Below are 20,555 nucleotides of genomic sequence, written 5' to 3' on the forward strand. Positions count from 1 at the left end.
TTGGGTTAGATTTATTTGGTAAAATAGCAGTGGAATTTCTCATGCACAATGAACCTGAAGGATATTCATATAAACTGTTTATAGCACAGTCTTTTCTTTTGTTATAACTATTGCAAAAATAGCCTGCTGTGTGCTAGAACTTGATCTCGATTTAAATGTCATTTCCCCAGAACAATGACTTGTCACTATATCAGAATGCTGATGTGTAGCCATAGGAGAGACAGGCGACAATTGATGGGTGGGGCAGTCAGTTCAAGGTTCTCCCTGCATTTATGTGTTTGCTTTAACAGATGTTCCACACAGAAATGGGAGCTATCGTGGGAAATATTACCCTTGTTACGTGTTAACGTACATGTCCCAAAGGGGGCAGGTTTGGTTGTCGATAATTGCAATGATACTAGAGTAAACACAAGAAGATGTTCTGATGATTTTATTCGTAAAATCAACATGAAATACCTTGTCACAGAATTAGGTTAATGTATGGGTAAACACCCTCTGCGCTTGCCTACTGGCTTTATTTCACAGCATTTCCACCAGCAGCAAAAACCCAGAGATGCATACGGTTCAGATATGAGATGATATCAAATAGCATAAAGCAGTCTTTCTTTGATTTATCTGTTGTAGCATCTTTATTGTCTGTCTGCCAGAGGAAGACAATAGTGGAAGTCAAGACTTGCCTGCATAATTTTGTAAGAAGCATTGAAATTTGATAGGGTCAAGTAACAAAACCCAGTTTGATTCATATATCTTCTTATCATTTCAAAGAAGTAGACTTGTTCTATAAAATAGCATTCAGAAAAGGAGAAGAAAAATCTGGAAGCATCATTTTCTTGGTTAACACAAGCCCAACATGACCACACTTATTTTCGCATATGGTGCTTGTGGCAATGTCGGAATCCTGTTTCTGTCTGGCAATATGAGACTAATTAAGCACTGGTGTACTGTAAATCTTAAAATGTCCGCATTGGTTTTATTCTGGCAGTTTTCTCTCGCAGTGAAGTCTCCACCGTGTATCCATGACAACGAATGTGCGTTTCCAATGTACTGCTACTGTACTACAGAATTGTTTTGACTACAAACCTCCTTTTTCTTTCTACCAGAAAATAACACCACTGCAAAAGTTAAAGAATCAACAGTATCATTTAAAGGTCTAGTGTATACCCTTAAATTACTAGCTCATATTGTTGGTTTACTAATTTTGTTGTCAGGTTTGGCTTTCATATTATCCCCCAATGTTTTATATTTCCGTCACAGTGCTTTTTTCTAGTTGAAGTCACCTAAAATTACTACCCTTTCTATCAGCCTCAGATAGATTATGAATGATATGTAATTATCTCAGGTTTGCCTTTTTTCTGGCATTGTCATGCCAGTACCACCATGCCAAAGTAATAGTAGGGCAAACACTGTGTAATTATAGTTAATTGTCACTTTTCATGATGACTAGGTGGAAGATAAGGACCATATTTACTGACCAAAGTGACAAAATCCAGGAAGAAGTGTAGTTATATCTCTGTTTGAACATTTTTATGCTAAAATTTTGAAGAATATTGCGATCCAACCATAGGTTAACTAGCTGTTATAAGGATGATGATGGCTTTTATATCTCCACATATAATGTCTATTTTGTTACCTTTTCTTAATAAGCTTTTAGTTTGTCAGTTACGTTAATAAGGTAGGTAGTTTGTCCACAAAAAAGATGGCCATGACACTAGAACTAGAATGTAGCCAGTATATCAGCTCTTGTTGTACCAAGGTTAGCCAGGCAATAATTATCTTCACCACCTGTCTTATTTATATCTTTTATCTTTTGTTGCAACGAAAATTCTTGTGATTCTTTGTATGAAATATGCTGTTGAATTTAGGATTATTTCAAGGAACAATAATATTTTAACTAAGGCAGGTATAATTCCTTGTTATGCTTTTAGCATAACTTAAGGGAATGGATAGAATCTCATTTTGGAAGGCTTGTGTGCAAAACTATAGCACCAAATAGCTTATAATCAAAAGACGTCACAATCTTTATTGACAAGTAGCTCAGAAAGAATTTGTATGATTATTAAATTATAAGAAAAATGATATGATTTGCATCTGAGACTAGAAACACTGAGGACATTCCGGGGCAGGGCAAAATACATGGGAAAAATTGTAAATTTTAAGAAGCAAAAAGGAAAAACGCTCCATGTTGTGTAGTAATGCATTAGGGACTATGTCGGTATGAAAATGAGCGGTTTAATGTGCCCCACGCGGCGAGTGTTCGCCCAGTGGGAGGGACACTGATGCGCCACTATCTGCACGATTTGGGATGCAGGATGGAGGTTTGGAAAATTAGAAGATCCATCAAAGTACGCCGACATCTAACGCTACGTCCGCTGAATATAAAACAGCCCTTTTGGACCCTGCTTACATTCCAGCAATGCGCGGTAAACTGATTTTCTGTCGTTGCTTTTTTATTTGCCGAAAAATCATGTGATTGTGATTGTGATGTAGTTTTTATGTGAATATGGTCATAAACTACAATGTGGACTGAATATAGAATAGGTCATTTCAACTTCGCACTCCGCGTGCCAGCATGCATGCATAATAGTTTTTCGTTGAGATTTGTGGGAAGATAATATTAGGTAGTGTATGTTGTAGAAACTGGCATAGCTTGTTTTAGTAATAGCTGTTATGAATGTGTTGTTGTAAGTTGAGAGTACTGCAGTTGATATATGTAGTGGCAGGATTGGCTACATCTGATGGCGTAGAAACCGACGCAGTTAGTGCCTTACAACAGCACGGTGCGGCGGAAGGTCAGGTGTGATGGTATGGACATGGTGAATGGCGTTGCGGTTTTGTTGGAATGTGGATTTTGATGCACCTTTTCAGCAGTTGTGGCACATTGCAATCCCGTTCAACCTTGGCCCTGGTGCCTAACCAGGTGACCAGTACAGATTTGGATCCAGAAGGTTTTTCAAATGCTAGCTGTGATTCCCACCTTCTTCGCTATATATATCCTAGAAAGGTATTGGATATCAGTTGAATTGTGCTTCCAAAACTGTTTCATACCCTGACTTTGATGTTTGATGTTTTATACAAATTTCTCTCACTTGCTGTCAAACTTTCTGCATACCCTTTTTGTTCTGTTTCACTAATACAAGATGTGGTTATTTTCAAAAACAGTTTCAGATACACAGTCAAGATCGTTTGATTGGATATTCTGTTCTTTTTAATCTTCTTCTTGCTGCCTAACTCCCCAACTAATGCAAATATGGTGCTTATGAGTTTCCTTCACATGGAAAAGGTTTTGTTGGCAACTGGTGTAGGTTTTAAGTTAGCTTTGTGAATGCCCCTGCCTTGAACTTATAAAGTGAGACGGAGACAAAATGACCCAAAAGTCTGGACCTTGTACGTCACAGTGGAGTTGTGTTACTTTGCATAAACAAATCCTTCTTTAGCTGGCAAATTCATTATGAAATTGCAAACATTCTGCACCACTTTGAGTTGCTATGACAAAAGTCACAAAAAGGTGACCCCTAAACATTATGTTTTTAAATTGCAGACCAGTGAAAATGAGAGCATCTTGTAGTATTTCTGGTTTGTCACATTAAACGTACAATGAATGCTTGTCACATTCATTGTACGATAGCTATACGACATGGCATATTGAAAGTATTTTCGGCACAATGGATGTGTTCCAAAATTCAGCTGTCTTGTTACAGAAAATGTTGTCATAGATCCTTGTTAAAGTCCGTTTCTTTTAATGGTATGAGGAAAAAATCGTAGGACATCATATGTTACTGCCATGACCAAAAAAATTTGTTGCCCTATAACGAGTTTGTAGCCAGCTGTTGTGGTCTAACACACACCTGCACAAGGCTGATATGTCCGTAATAATGCCAGGAATTATTCATGTAATCTTGGCACTCTGAACCCAGACTGATGAATCGATCGCCGGCGGTGTTTGACTGATGCTCCCGCCAAATTACTGTCACTAGAATGGCACATGCACTCCTGTCTTCAGCTTCCATAACCTGGGCTCTAGCTTCTTTCTGCAGATTCAATCAAATGTGCTTTGGATTAATTTTTGAACAGGTTTGCCCAGTGCAATTTGAACAGCATGTTGTTAAGTTGGTAAATCATGTGAATTTTTTTTTTAAAGCTCTGAAGCATTGAAATTTAACCAGGTTGATTAAGAATGCAAACACATTAGAAAGGAATGACCCAAGAGAGGATATAGATTTCTCTAGCTGTCAACATGGGTTAAATATTTGTTGAAAGTGCTATAGGAAGTTGAACCATGGTCTTGTATTTTTTTTCACTCTCCAAAGAAAATAAACCATATGTAGAAAAGAAATCAAATGCGCTTTGAAGCAGAATAGATGGTTGTGCAGCGCTGTTGCCTGCTACACTCAGCCTAAAGCTTAGGGTGATAACTTGTGACCTTCAGCAGGCAGATGTATTTGACCTTGTACTACCGTGTATAGGAGTTACTCAGTGCCCCTGTAAAACAATTGATGGGTTTGTGTTAGTGAAACTTCTCAGCTTCAAAGCCATACTTCAAATGGAAGGCTAAGTACCCTGTGATTTGATGAAGGGTCCTCTTAAGTGTGATAGAAGAAATTGTCTATTACACACATTAACATCGTAAAAAAACTTTGATGTAGATACTGTTATGAAAATCAATTTTGTTAGTCATGTGAAAGGACTTAGCTGGCTGTAAGAGTTTTGAAATAACTAACATGTGGAAGGAGAATACAGAATAGAGGGCTTAGAAAATTAGTTTGGAAAGAATCATGATTTTCTGGCTAGATGCCCGGCCGAATAAGCACAAATCACAAGTGAAACTGCCGGCTGGGTGCTACCAATAAATGTTTTGTTAGATGTAACTTACTGTATTGTTACAGTAGTGTTACATGTTCTTGTACAATAGATAACACACTTTGGATTTTGTGAATGCACAGAAGTTGTGAAATTTGAAAATTTTGCTATCAGAAAAAAACATCAACTGAAATTTATAACATCTGTGCTTGTGCCTAGTAGATATAGAGACAATGGCGCAAGTCAGAAATGGTCCATTGATTTTCACAGACTTCCTTTCTGCAGAGCTTTCTTGAATGATTAATGAAGTTGTGGCATGCAGCTGCTGTCCTCCTGTCTGGGGCTGCTGACTGATGACCTTTCAACTTCGACCCATGATTAATCTTCCTGATTATTCAGTCTCCTGCAGTTTTGAGAGTCATTAGCTTCAATTGTTAAAGAGAATTAACAGATGGGAGAATTTGTATGCTAGAAAATCAAAGGAAGTTTCACAGATGAAGTGAAGGTGCGTACATGTGATTCCTCAGGAATTCTTTAGGGGTGACCTGGTGTGCTAGGCCAAGTTCTTGGGCTCATGCCATCTGTCATTAATGACCAAAAGAAGGCATGACATTGTTAATAGGTTGGTATAAGTTTGTTTGCGTTTCCACATGCTGGAAGAGTATTTCACACTCCATCCCTTAAAAAAACAAGATCGATTAAAGATTTTAGCATGTGATATTTTGCCACAAAAATTTCTAATGTGGACATTTGTATTCATAGGTAGGTGCGACTACGTGTATCACGTCACAAAACCATCTCTCAGTGTGAGAAACGTGAAGCGATCGCCTATAATTGTTTTCCCTGCAGGGCCAAGACTGGCATTTCATTCATCTTAACTGCATTAGTGATATGTGGGTTTTATTTTTCGCAGGCAGACCGTTAGTCTAGTCATGCATTTTATTTGCGGAAGATGCGATGTGTTCTCTTAAAGGGTAATGCGATGCTTTTTTGTGGCTACCATTTTTCCTGTCAGTGAATGTGGTTTATGACATCCCTCGGTGCTAAGTTCATTCATGATAATTAAACTTCATTGTTTTGTTGACTGTTAGTTGACATGTGTTTCAATGACAGTACAGTATTTGATATCCCTTTTGCTGAATAGTTAATGATAGTATTTACAGGTTTTTGTGGGAGAAAATTGAAGTGTTGCAGAGATTTTAATTGCATTCGCTGTAATGCGATGGAACGTAGATAGCACCGGCGCCTGGCCGTGTGACATGTGGCCTCCATGTGTGGTGAGCCGTTGAGTGCTGGGCTCGTTATGCAAAATTTTCCGGATGAACAAGTGGCGTAAGAGGTTTGATAGCTGTGCAAACAAGGCATTTAGTATTCAGGCTTGTCTATGTCTATGCTGATTTCTACCAATTTAAACAGATAGCTGATACTTGCTTGTCAGTTATGAATGTTGATATTCTGACCTATTGCCGTACCAGTTATTGTTCTTTAGCTGGTTTGTTACGCCGAAGGATGGTTATACCGGCTATGCAGATGCAGATATACAGATACAGTACAATTGGTTGGTTCTCAAATTTGAAAAGAAAATGTTGAACTGGAAGTTTCGGAGGTTGAACCCCCCTCCACTGCCCAGGCAACAGTTCCACCTATAACATGGTTGTGCTCTGTGTTCAGGCGGTGGGAAATAAATACTTTGTTTGGTGCTACAGCCTCGAGTGACGTCACCAGGCTTAAGAGGCTCATGGTCCAATCATACATACATTTAACCCTCTTACTGCTGTACACATCTAGTGCATGCAGGAGGTCATAGAATAAACAGGGTTTAAATTACTCTTCACTTTAAAGTCTTCAAGAAGAAAAATCCTCAAATTAAAGCTATAATGAAAGAGTATGAATAATAAAATGTTTAGGAATGTGTATGTATTTGCTATCCAATGCAAAAAAGCATAAGGCCACTTGCATTATTAATGTGGAACTGAAAGAAATATCACTCTCAGTCATTTAATGCCCTTAAATCGTCAAGATCATTTCTCATAACCTTGGAAGAGAATCAGACACATGGATCACAAATCCGTTGCTGCATTAAGATCAATACCTGGCTTAAGGGCATGGTCTCTGCCTACATAGTGGCTCTACAGTCCTTGGCAGTTCTCAAGGTGAAAGATTAGTTCTCAAGGTCAAAGTTTGTTGAATGAAAATGATTTTTGTTCTCAAGAATATTTGCCTTAACCCAGAACAACACAGATTAAGAGGTGGTCCACCTCCAAGTAAGTACCCTTAATTTTTTTACTATTTCAGATGTATGTTATTATGTGTACATCTTCAATAGCAGTAATATCATATTATTAAGCATGCATTTTACTGAAGAGGAAGTTAACTGAAGATAGAACAGAGTTCAGACGACAAGTCTATTGCAGAAACGTGTGGAACCAAAATAGCACGTTCTAAGGTTACTTCCTGCCCTTTGAAGAATTGAAGTTCAATGAACAGGAAACGTAGTGTCTCCCTGTATCATGTATATCCTTATTTTTAAGTTTTCCATAATCAACCGGAAAACCTTGGAGGTAATAACTTCCTTTTTTGAAGTACGCCAAGGAAATTTCTCTTGAGTTGAACTGAAATTTAAGCAAGGCATTTTAGAATGGAAATGATTAGGTATAGACGTGCACAAAGATCCATATCCTGTGTTTAATAAGATCCATATCCTGTGTGCGAATTAAATGGCATTTCCTGGTACAGGGTTATGTCAGGCCAAGTGCCTATCATCAGCACGTGGGCGTCTCTCCAGCATAAATATACCTTTCGTTCCTTCAGACCCTTGTATTGTACAGTGGTGCAAAGGGCATGCACGTTTCCTTGCTGTTTCAGTGGCAGTAACAAGCCCAAAATTCTATCAGCATTTGTAGACTGCTGTTAGAATTGCATTGATATCAGTTGACAACACAGTAGGAGAGAGATAGCAGATAAACTTTTGTTTTGCTTGTTGTTTATACGAGTTTGCTTTTTTCCCTGTTCAGGACCAGAAGACTATCACCAGCCCCGAGCAATCCCAGCATACACCCATCCTGGATCGGCAGCTCAGCAACAGGTCAGTCTGTTAACCCTCCTCAAAAAGGTTACTTTAAATGCATTCAAGTTCTTAGTGGTTAAATGTTTCTGGTTTTTACAGTAACCTTCACCGCGAACTTAAAACCACTGTGAAAATGCTTGTTCTGTCTTCTGCCTCCCTACCCCCTTGTTTCCATCGCAAACTAAAAACCGCTGTGAAGTTGTGAACATTTCATTAACATAGATCAGTGTTCTCGCCAGCCTGAAATTTTCCCCGTCATTTCAATTTTGCTTCGGGGAACAACATATCGAGCGCCGAAGGCGCGAGGCGTCGCGCTGGAGGCGTGACCATTCTAGGGGGGTCCGGGGGTATTCTCCCCCGGAAAATTTTGAGATCTAGACCCTCTGAAACGCTATTTCCTGCATTTTGAGGGGCAAATTTCCTGGTAGAATAAGCTTAGTTTAATGACATCTCTTTCGGTGAAAAATTACACAAGGGTTTCAGGCTTAATTTTTTGGGGAGGCGTGCCGTCATCGCGGAAATATCAAATGTTCACAACTTCACACACAAGCTACACTTCTATGTTGTATACAATCGGCAAAGAAAATACAATTTAGCACAACAAAGCTTTATTACGTATCAGCTACGTCCTACAAAAAATACACACAGAATAAGTCGGCAAAAATAAAACACAACGTATGCGCCCTGTAATTATCGAACATAATGAGGAATTTGACACCCTACTTTGAGAAAGAACGCAATAAAGACGTCCATTTTTTGTACCATGTTTTCCACGGTTAATTTCTCCGGTAACTGCACTGAATGTGTTCAAAAGTTGTTGATTCAAGCCTTCCAACAGCCGCTTCGTCGTGCGATCCTTGCGATTCCCGCCATTCCCCTAAAATCTCGCAAATTCACGCTTAGCTGAAATCTCGCAAGTAGTGAGACTCGCATGTCATTGGTCGTTTTTTCTTGACGCGACGGAGACGTGCGCTGTGATTGGTACATGGTGGATTACAATATGTGACGCCTGTTTACCATTTCTTGCGGGAAGAATAGAAAGCATATAATACTCAACCGCCGCGGCTTGAACTTGAATGCTGTTTACACAGATTACAGAAAGCCTGATTACTATAGGAGTATTTCTGAATTTTAAGGCTTCTTTGATGACAATAACTGACGGTGAACCGAGAGGGACAAAACAGAAATATACGTCAGCCTGATGCGACCGGCCAAAACTGTAGTGGGGAGGGCGGCGCATGACGCCGAGTTTTCGGCGGCCACCAAATATCACTAGCAACCACCACGGCGCTCTCTGTGTGTTGCTGGGGTTGTCGCCGGCGGGCATTAGAAATGATCTAGATTGCCCTCGTCACGAACTTCCGCTGATCCTCTGGAGTTTTTGAAAATTCTAAGCTCTGTCTAAATATCTTCACACACCGATTTTTGTCCATTAAAAATGACGGGTTGGGCAAAAATTTTGTCCGTCATGAGCGACAAAAACCCGTCAAATGACGGGAGGACGGGCGCTGGCGAGAACACTGACATAGATGCATTTCCAGTTTGTGTAATTGTGTTTGATAGAGTTAAATGTCTTACTATGCTGTGTAGTGTGTATGCTGTGGTACCCTGTTTCTGATCGCTGGGCCTGGACACAAATCCCTGACCTAATGAATCAGTAGCAAGATCAAGTCTATATCAGGCATCTTATGCGAGTTGAAGACGGTTGTGGATGTGTCAGTTCAAATTTTTGTGTCAGAAAAGCTTGTGTTAGATTCTAAGACCTTTTTTTTCTATCATAGCTTGGTGCGAAATCGCGAACGTAACTGTGATTGTAGCTTTAAATTTATCAACAACATACTGTCTTTCCAGGGCTCGAAATTCTTTTTTAGAAATAGGTGCACCCACAGTCAAAAATTAGGTGCACAGCTCTAATTTTGGGTGCACACAGGTGCACATGCACCCACTATTTCGAACCCTGCTTTCTAAACTTGAATGTTGTCTCTTTTTTCTGCAGGGCATTCCAATCCAGCAGGGGAGGCACCCCCACGCTGCCCCCTCCCCTCATGACATGAACAAAGGCCAAGTCGGCAGCCAAGGCCCCCCTCCAGTGGTGGGCACCCCCCCTACAGGCCCCTCCCCGGGCCCACAAATGTCCCAACAGACTCAGATGTATGCTTCAGTATCCATGTCACAAGGGCACAGGTCATCCCAGGTAAGAATAGTAATGATGTTGGCCAAGGCATATATGATGTAGGCATAGTTTTCAGGCTTCTTAAGTTGTACATATGTTAGGGTAGAGATTCCAATCTCGCAGAATAGCTGATTCCACCAGTAGAGATAACAATGAGGATCCTAGGTGGACGCCCATTTATAAATGTAGATTTCATTCCATTGAAAATTTCTGACTGTCGTTAAAGGGAATTTCTTTAAATTTATTGACTAGATTGCAATCTCAACCCTGACATATACATTAAACAGTATTTATACAACCACACAAACAGGACTTTTTGGATGGCGTAATTTGATGACAGAAATGATAATCTGTTCATTTCACGACAGGACATTTGTGAAGTGATTTTGGTTTATTGCAAAACATGCTCGTGTGATAAGAGAAACATGATATTATATTTGTTACGTAATTATCAACAAAATTTTACTTTTCCTGTTGTCTCCAAACATCCCATCATAACTAAAGCAAAACATGTTTTTGTCATCCATGAAGCAAGCTTTGTGTGGTCTGATTTGACAGCTATTTGGTACTTTTTAAAGTTTTTGTTAGACACGAAACACATTCAATTATTCCTTGTCTTGCAATATGATCCACGTAATAGCTGGTACTAAATAGATATAAGGATTGTTAGAAAAACCTTAAAGGAGTTGACAACTTTGTAGCAAGGTAAGTTGGCCAAAGGGGTAACAAATCAGTGAAAACCTGCTAGCTCTTCTTTCCTCTGACTATCTTGCATAATTGCATGAAGAAATTGTACTCTTCTTATTATAACTTATTATCTAATTCTTGTTCAAATGAATGATGAGAAATTTTGCTAACTGATTGTACAGACAGAATATAAATGTAACCAATGCTTCCCTTGCGGATGAAATATGATGATTTCAAATTGTTATGATGAATGTAAAAGATTGACTTTGCAGTTTTTCCCATTTTATGAGTCGTAGTGTTGATACAAAGAAACTATTTTGCAATCATGATTTTGTTGGAAAAAATTGAACCCAGACTTATTAGAGAACATGAAACTGTAGAAAAGGACTTCAGTCATATATTAAATCCTATCATGAAACAAGTTAACTATTTTTTGTTATATTATTATAGTTTGTGGAAAGAATCTGTTTTAAAACCTTTTGGCAGAAACACTTAAAGCCGGTGTAACACAGCAAGAATATAGCTTGCCCGGCAAGCCTGCGTGCTCTGTTGGACATTTTTGGCAGTGGTGTTGCATGATTTTCAAAATCGGCCGATGTTTGTAAGTAACTGAGCCCCATCCAATGGTAGATTGTAAGGCGAAAAATGCCCTTGACTAGCGATTCTAGAATTTGGAGACAAACAAATTTTGCTAATGGTCATCGACGTTGTTATGTGTCAGCTTTATAGAAAGGTAAAACGGGAAAGTCCTGCAAAGTCAACTTTTAACCTTTGCGGTTGGTTGGTTGTTTGGTTGGTGTACCATGTTGTGGGTGGTGTTAGGTGGTATGTCCTTGTGACTGTGTGTACCGTTTGTGTGCCCCTCTTATGCATGACAGCCGGGAATGGGCAGACACATGCAGGTAGCTCTCTCCATATATTTGCACACTCACTTACTCACTCCTCACACTATTGCCTTATTATATTCATCTGCCAACTTAAAACAGTGGAAAACTCCTTTCCACTTTTACTGCGATTAAGATGCCAGTGAAAAAGAAGGAATTTATTATAGTATAAACTGCAGTTAACTGGCAAAAAACATTTTTAAGCCCTGAAGAGATGTGTATATCATTGCCATTTTGGCATCCATTTTATATTGCAAAGAAGCATGTACATGTCTGGTTAGTTGCCATAAAACATACAGACTTGGTGAGATTACTACTACTACTACTACATACCGTATCTGATCAGATTGTAACCAAAATCCCTTGCTTTTAACCCACTGCACCACAAGGGAGGTCCGAGACAGGTAAACATGACATTTTACGCATCTTTTTACGCTTGTCTCACTACAACTTACTAAAGCTCCCCTTCCAATGTATCACACCGGTTTTTCTCCTTGGTTCCAAGACGTCTGGAAGATAAATAAGAAAATTGTAAAAAAAATTATTGATAAAAGATACATCAACTTTATTTTGGCTTTGCTTGAATCAGTTTTTACACTGGAAACTCTAGGAACCAAGGAGATAAATTGGTGTGTCCTAATTTGTCATCTGGACCATGATTGGTCCTGATGTAAGAATCATTACTCACATCCATGCAATGTAACCAATCACAATTCACCTTACATCAACAACTATAATCCTTATATCTACTGTTTGATTCCCATTTTGTAATTTGAATTGACTCTTAAAATTCTTTGCTCTTTTTTCTTCCTCTTGATCCCAAAGCACCAAGGTCCGAGACAAGGCCACCAGGTAAGCATCATGTGCAAAATGATTCCTCTTTATTTGTCTCAAGCCAGAAACAACCTTACAAGTATGACACAGGAAGAGAGATATTTCTTTGGCAGCTTTAGTGTCTTGATTGAAATGATTTGACTGACTTGAGCTTTTGTTAGCAATGCCTCAGGGGCGGAGCCTTGTTTACTGTATTTTGGTTGTGTTGCAATTTTAAGGAGATGTTTTCATGTCAGAATCCCACAGAAAGAATAGTTTGAATAGCAAAGTTCGACAGACGATGTTTCGATGATCGTCATCTTTATCAGGGCAATACTATGAAGATGACAGACAGTCATCGAAATGTCGGCTCCTATAGATACTTGGTTGTGAATAAAAGAACCTTGCTATTCAGTCATTTACCAATCTGATAAAATTATTCACAGAAAGAATAGTTTGTTTTTTAAATGATGGTCTAAATTTTCCCTTCCAGCCTCAGTACTACAGAAGTTCCGGTCCCACAGCCAATGGCAGAGTGCCGTACCAAACGGGGCCGAGATATAGCGCTCCCCAAACGGTCACGTCCGCGCCGCCCCCTCAGATGTTCCAGCATCCCAACCAGATGATTCCCGGTCACGTTCCGCAGCAAGCGTACCCGCAACCCACTCTGTTCATCCCCCAACAGGTAACGCAAGTTTGTTTCTTCTGGTAAAGTTGCGGTGGCAGGGCTCGAAATATCACTGCATGTGCAAGTTTGCGCATGTAAATTTGGAGCTGTGCACGTGATTTGAAGAAGACCTGCACTGGTGCAAGTTACCACAAGTAGAAATTTATTCCAATTTACTCAAACCAATCACACATTAAGTAAGCAAGATTTTAATATCCCTTTTGAACTTGTATTCAAGCCATTTTTATGAGTTTGGGACACATTTCAAAGCCTTGAACAAAGCAAGTTAAAAGCCACCATCTTGGGGGGAAGTAGGGGCATCAACATCCTTAACAATTATGCAAAAAGCTGGTTGTACAAGTTGACCCAAAAATGTATTTCGAGCCCTGGGTGGTCTGCTGAGTTCTCTATTGTTGGACTCAGAAAACCTTTGTCAGTGAAGTTATTCTGAAAGCGATCAAAATTTTCATTAGAAATGAAGTGTGAGAAGCAAGAACATTCCTTCCATCTTTGAGAAATGCACCATGCAATGTTGATAGTCACTTTTTGTAGATCTTCTTTCAAAAAGTGTCTGTAAAGTAGAGAGACCATTAGAAATGAAAAAGATGACTATGATACACCAAAGTAGTTACTCAAGTAACTGGATAAAATTTTGAAACAGTCAAAGGTGAAATCTTGATAAAGATGACTGATACTTATTACCAGTATTAAGTCCTTCCCTTTTACAATGGAGAACCTAAGGACTACATGTACAGCAAGAATTGTGCATTGTTTGCAGCACCATGACATTGCTACAGCTGCATGCAAAATTATTCAACCCCCCTTGCATTTCGGACATTTTGGCAAATTGTGGAACTTGACAGCTGCATAATATTACTAAATCATATAAGTGATGAACAGATATGTTATTACAGTCTGATACCACAGCAAAAGTTAAGATTTTTTTTCATAGTCCATCCAAAATAGCAACTTTCACACAAATAGTATGTTGCAAAATTATTCAACCCCCTATGAGGGGTTGTCTTTAGTACTTAGTGCAGCACCCCTATTTATCTAAAAGCTGAATTCACTTGATATAGACGTGAACGATAGCTTGTCACAAGCTTCTGGCAGTGCTCTTTGGGAATTTCAGCTTATTTCTCGTAGGTAATGGTCTCCAGCTCAGCAATTTTACGTACCGCAACTGCTGTCTTCAGATCCAACCAAAAATTCTCAACTGGGTTTAAGTCTGGAGACTGTTATGGGTACTCAAGAACCTTCCAGGTTCTTTTTCTGACCAAACATATGTGGATGTCTATGTGTGCTTGGGGTTATTGTCTTGCTGGAATGTCCAATGGCGCCCCAGCTTCAACTTTCTAACGGAATTGGTAACTTTCCTGGCCAGAATATCCTAGTACTGGTTTTATTTCATGATGCCTTCAACATGGTGGATATTCCCAGTGCCATTGGAAGCAAAACACCCCCAAAGAATCTCAGACCCATCACCATGCTTCACGGTAGGCAGGGTGTACCTCTCTGCGTATGCGTAGTCTTTCCTGTGCCAAACATACCTCTGACACGAAGGACCAAAGAGGACAAGTTTTTTTGTTTCGTCAGTCCATATAACAGTGTCCAAAAACTACTGTGGCATTAGTAGGTTGTTTTGAGCATACTGGAGGCAACTTTTCCTGGGGCATGGCTTCAGCAATGGTGTGGGTCTTGGGGTTCTGGCCTTGAGCCCTTCAGCATGAGGTGTGCAGCGCACTGTTTCCACTGAAACAACAGTTTCTCCTTCAACCAAATTGTTTTTCAGGACTTTTACAGTAATCATATGGTTCTTGTCCACCTGTCTTCTAAGAAATATCACTGTGGCTGCTGAAATTTTGGCCAAGAATGTCGCCAGGTCCGTTAAGGAGTTGAAGCTGGGGCGTCATTGGACATTCCAGCAAGACAATAACCCCAATCACACATCAACATCCGCATGTTTGGTCAGAAAAAGAACCTGGAAGGTTCTTGAGTACCCATAACAGTCTCCAGACTTAAAATCAGTTCAGAATTTTGGGTTGGATCTATTGAAAGCTGTTGCGGTACGTAAACCTCAGAAAATTGCCAGCTGGAGACCATTGCCCACGAGAAATGGGCCGAAATTCCCAAAGAGCACTGCCAGAAGCTTGTGACAAGCTATCGTTCACGTCTACATCAGGTGGAATTCAGCTTTTAGATAAATAGGGGTGCTGCACTAAGTACTAAAGACAACCCCTCATAGGGGGTTGAATAATTTTGCAACATACTATTTGTGTGAAAGTTGCTATTTTGGATGGACTATGAAAAAAATCTTAACTTTTGCTGTGGTATTAGACTGTAATAACATATCTGTTCATCACTTATATGATTTAGTAATATCATGCAGTTGTAAAGTTCCTCAATTTGCCAAAATGTCCAAAAAGCAAAGGGGGTTGAATAATTTTGCATGTAGCTGTATGTTCTTGTTTGTTACTTGCCTTCCTTACTTTGCTGCTCTAATGTCTGTGTCTGTCACTGTGTGCTTGCTTAGATGATAGCATCTTGTTTGAAATTCAGGGCCAGATCATTACTTATTTCTCCCACACAAGAAAGCTTACTGAATTAGTGCAATAGAATTTGCAAGTGCCATTCAATTATTTTGGTTATAAACAATATTGGTTGAAATGCTTCTAATGCAGTTTTGTTTGAAACTGTCATGAGAGCCCCTCTGAAACGTTTGTTTTGCGAAGGAGTATTGTTTTGGTGTGACATGGCTTCTAGAATGATGATTCATTTGGTGAATTCTGTATGACACATTGTGTGTGAATACAAAATTGCTAACTGACTAGAAAAAGCCATTCCAGTATTGTAGCTTGTTCATGCAGCCAAACACCTGCCTTCTGATACAGAACATCTCAGTTTGAATCGCAACCAAGTTGCCTGAAAGGACTGCATGTTAGCCTAGACTGTGTTTAAATCTGATTACAAGTCTCTGCACTAAGCAATGTAACTGCTCTTGTGTGTATATTCTACTTTGTTGCTCTGCATTGCTCTGCCACAGTACTCGGTGAATCTTGACTTAAGGTTGAACTAAAAGGTCCAAGGTAGTCCAAAATGCTTGCAGAACTAATGTGACTTGAGTAGGCCAACACTATCAGTGTGAGTGCCCTTGCTTGTATGTTGCTTTGCTGTGCTCTGCTGTCGCCTGTCCGCTGTACTAACTCCCAAACTCCGTACTCAGTACCCCCCTGTATTGCAGTATCGGCCGCAAGCCATCCCCCATTTCCAACCACCACAGCCGACCATCCAGAGCGCCACGGCGTACTTCCAGCCTGCGCCGCAGGGCCCCGGACCGGGCGGCACCCAGGCCACCTACAGGACCGGCGAGCAGCTACAATGTAGGCAGCAATATCTATCTATCTGCAAAGTATTACCATGATCATTAGTTGAGAAAGCTTACGTTTTTGTGTATATTTTGAGAATAAAAAAGAAATACCTTGCATTTGATATGGTATCGGTACCCAGATACATTATATAGGCTACAATATCTTGGGGAAATGTTAAGTTAGCAGTGGTTTCAATTTTTTTTCCAGGTTTTGTTTATTTGAGGGGGCTCTGTTATATGTTATTTGCTTCCTTATATTGCCATTATTTGTTTGGTTCAGAAGGCAATGAAGGAAAGGAATGCCTTATGTTATGGAGAAAGCTGTAACTGTTTACATGTTTACCCTTTTCCCAGATTTTTTACTGTTCTTGGTACGCCTCTCAAGCCCAACTCATGCTGAGGAAAAACATTACTATTGATATCTTTTGATTCTGCAGATTTCCAGTTTTGTTTGTTTTCAGTAAAACCAAAATCTTCACAACTTTTCTCTAGATTTCCAGTTATATGTACACTCCTCAGCCCATGCAGAGAGAAAACCTTATCTGTTATAGAGACTCAGCAACAGAAAGAAAACCTGTTCTATCCTCCTGTTATGGGTATGCGCCTCAGACCCAACCTTAACTGTTTTATCCTCTGGTTTTGCAGATTTCCAGAGTTATTGCCCAGCCCGTGCAGAGAGAAAACCTTAACCGTTATGTCCTCTTGTTTCCCAGATTTCCAGAGTTATGGGTACAGAGAGAAAACCTTACTGTTGTATCCTCTCGTTTTCCAGATTTCCAGAGTTATGGGTACGCGCCCCAGGCCCAGCCCATGCAGACGACTCAGCAGCAGAGGCCGCCGTCGATGCCCACGGGACAGATCACCATGATCCCTTCCCAGCAGCCTCCACAGCCGCCCCAGCAGGTAACCCCGCCTCTCGTGAGTCACAGTTTTCCTTGTTTTTTTTTGTTGTTTATCGTAGAGTAGAAACTTTGGACATTCTTCTTTGTTGACCTTATTTTGTGTGGTTTGGACAGGCACGGGCTGATTTAAAGGAAAAAAGTGTGACTTTTATTATTTTACATCTTCAACTTGAAGCACTTTATTTGTTAACTTCAAACATGATAGTTCCAAATATGGGTGTTTCAATGCCAACTCTTGCAGAGGATCTTTCCAAATTTAACAGTCCAAATTTTTGATTGGACACTTTCTTTTGAAATTGGCCTGTCCCTGAGCGAACTTAGATTATACGTGGTATTGAAAAGCCAATGGTTAGATTTGATTATGTCTTTGAATGACATAGATTTGTTTTACGAGTTTCTCTACAGGTTGATAGAACTTGTCCATGTATACAGGAGTGCCCCCTAGCATCTAGGCAGTGAATTGCAATAATTGTCTCACTGAAATACACAATGCATTTTTGACAAGACTGTTATACATGTTGTTTTTGTGAATTTGATCGAAGGAAGAAGAGGGATAGAACACAAGGATCTTAACTATTGAATGGTGATAGATGGTATCTGTATAGCCAGTAGCTGGTTATATTACACCAAATGACCTGTCACACCTAAGCTTTGCACATCTTTTTGCCACATGTATCTAATGAGGATGCGCCAACAGTACATCTGTGAATGATGAGACTTGGATTCCCCTACACTTTGTTTATAAGTGATACAGCAAGTCACTGATGCAGCTCTTTGCAAACAAACAGGATTTTTGTTATCTCATTTTCGAAAAGAAAGATTGGCAACACTTTTTTTTTTATCACCTCTGGGTTGAAATCTCTGGTACTTGAAGGCTTGACTATTCCTTTTTTTAAACTGGTGTTGAATACTTGGCAGCCAGTATGTCCACCACTTCATGAGTCACTTTGTGAATTGTTGTAAAGAAAGGAATTTTGTTGTTGTTTTCTAGCAGCAGCAACAACAGACGCAGCAGCAGCAGCAACAGCAGATGCCGCAGAAGAGGGAGAGGAAGATCATCAAGATCACGGACAACACGGGCAGGGACGTGACAGAAGAGATCCTGAGCGGGGGCAGTGGAAGCAGTAACCCCACCCCTCCCAACTCGGGGAGGTCAAGTGCCACAGCCACACCGCCGCAGGTACCAACTTTAACTTCAGCATTGAAATTTCATGAAAACATTCTTAAGTCAGTTGTATATATATCTTGACTTTTTTTTTTACAAAAGGTGACTGAATATATTACTGTTCTTGTTCTGACCGTACCAATGTTATCTTGTTATCAAGTGATACTCAGATATTTTAAGGATTATCGGCTGTTCTATGAGTTGTAATGTCCACGGGCTGCTATTGTCTCGACATGTAAATGTCAATCAATCAATAAATAAACCATTACTAAATCGGTTGCCATGTGTTTGTTCTCTCCCCAGACTCAGCAGCAAGCTGCTCCTCCCCCCACCAAGCCGGGTGAGAACACCAACACCAGTATTGCTGCGCAGTTTGCAGCGCAGGTGGCCGCTACCTTGGACACCTCACCGACCCCCAACAAGGACACGTCTGCGACCAGCGCCGGTTCTGGCGGCATGACCGTGTCCAAGGAGGCCACGGCCGGGAAATCCGAGAGCCCCAAACCGGGACAAGTTGCGGCGGCGGCAGCGCCCACTACTCCGACGATCCAGCCTGAGTCTCCCGCGGTCGTGCCCAGAACTGAGGAGCAGTCTGTACCGTCGGAGCAGGCGGCCGTGCCCGTTGCCATGGAGACGCCAGCGTACGTTCCCGTTGCCGAGCCATCTCCCGCGAAGGCTGAGCCGCCAGCTCCCTCGACTGGTGCCGCCCCGACGGTAGCCAGCGATGACACAGACTCTGCCGTTTCCAGAAGGGCGGAGCCTGTTGCCGCGGAGACCAAGCCCGTTGCCATGGGAAACAAGCCGGTCGCGGCTGCGGACTCGAACCCTGTCGTCGTCTCCCCTCCAGTGAGCAAGGACTCGAACCCCCCACCCCCAGTCCCCAAATCTGCACAATCTATGGTTGTAGATAGCAAAGACAAAGATGCAACTAAGGACCGTAATGCAGTTGCAGAGTCAGAACAGAAACCTGTGGAAAACAAAACTTCAGCAGCAAAGCCGACATTGCCAGAGGAAGTAGCCAAGCCTTCTCCTGCAGGCGTTACTAAAGCTCCCGAGACGAAATCGGAAGAGAAGCCGGCTGCAGAAGTGGCTGCTAAGAAGCCTGCAGGGGAGACTGTTGCGCCCGAGAAGGCCGCTGCACCGACCGCTGTGGAAGAAGTAAACGATGAATCACCACAGGGTAAGAACAGAAAGATCCTGACTGTCCAACTAGCAGTTCAACCAGTCAGAGTGGCTGCTTGTCCGTCAAATATTTACATTTTTATGTTTTTATTTTGCATTTGAACACCCGTTAACTCATGTCCAGATGAGATGATAAGATTTTGCACTTCTACGTTTTGAGGGAGGTGGGTGGTCCCATGGGGTTGGTCTTTAAACTATGACAGTACTCGGAGAGAGCAAACCACTACCTACATTGTAGATAGTAGTGAAGGGGGTACATGTTCACAGTATTTATTATAAGTTTTGGGTTTAACTTGACTGCCAATTCAATGTATTTGAACTAATTAGATAATTTTTAAAAAGTAGTGTGTTGCCACTTTGCAGAAGATGACGGCATAGCTTGTATGTTTTAATTGTTTGCCAAAGGTTGGTGAAAGTTAGAGATTAATTAATCATTAAACACTTAATTTTGGATCTGATTCACACTTTGATCCCTTCAGCTGGTATATTTCACATGAAGACTTTAAATGTTGAACCCCCAACCACTGCCCAGGCAACAGTTCCACCTATACCATGGTTGTGCTCTGTGTTCAGGCGGTGGGAAATAAATACTTTGTTTGGTGCTACAGCCTCGAGTGACGTTACCAGGCTTAAGAGGCTCATGGTCCAATCATACAACCATTTATCTCACGCAGTGCTATTTTCTGCTAAATATCTATATAAGTATTGCAAGAAATAGCAAATTGGGGTTGTGCAGGTATCACTGTTTTTCATCATACCCTCTTACTTCCTACGATTTTATTTCGAAATATCCAAGAACCACTGAAATGAATTGGCAAGGCCTAATGTCCACATGTCTTGTGTGGAAGAAA

General features: G+C 40.7%; 1 protein-coding gene across 11 annotated transcripts in view; it reads left to right on the forward strand.

The window, feature by feature from the left end:
• The window catches only part of LOC136442813 (eukaryotic translation initiation factor 4 gamma 1-like), a 54,735-nt gene that overhangs the window by 4,592 nt on the left and 29,588 nt on the right, over positions 1 to 20,555 (forward strand). For 3 of the 11 annotated variants that reach the window (XM_066439750.1, XM_066439759.1, XM_066439754.1), the window contains exons 3-13: positions 7,039 to 7,061; positions 7,812 to 7,882; positions 9,861 to 10,058; positions 11,603 to 11,626; positions 11,998 to 12,012; positions 12,434 to 12,460; positions 12,915 to 13,106; positions 16,312 to 16,468; positions 17,228 to 17,373; positions 18,349 to 18,537; positions 18,826 to 19,702. In XM_066439750.1, the coding sequence (XP_066295847.1) occupies positions 7,039 to 7,061; positions 7,812 to 7,882; positions 9,861 to 10,058; positions 11,603 to 11,626; positions 11,998 to 12,012; positions 12,434 to 12,460; positions 12,915 to 13,106; positions 16,312 to 16,468; positions 17,228 to 17,373; positions 18,349 to 18,537; positions 18,826 to 19,702 (1,919 nt within the window). The remainder of the gene's footprint in view (positions 1 to 7,038; positions 7,062 to 7,811; positions 7,883 to 9,860; positions 10,059 to 11,602; positions 11,627 to 11,997; positions 12,013 to 12,433; positions 12,461 to 12,914; positions 13,107 to 16,311; positions 16,469 to 17,227; positions 17,374 to 18,348; positions 18,538 to 18,825; positions 19,703 to 20,555) is intronic. The other 8 variants (XM_066439753.1, XM_066439756.1, XM_066439758.1 and 5 more) reach the window with 8 other exon arrangements.

Source organism: Branchiostoma lanceolatum, chromosome 10, assembly GCF_035083965.1.
Source record: "Branchiostoma lanceolatum isolate klBraLanc5 chromosome 10, klBraLanc5.hap2, whole genome shotgun sequence".
NCBI classification, from domain to species: Eukaryota; Metazoa; Chordata; class Leptocardii; order Amphioxiformes; family Branchiostomatidae; genus Branchiostoma; species Branchiostoma lanceolatum.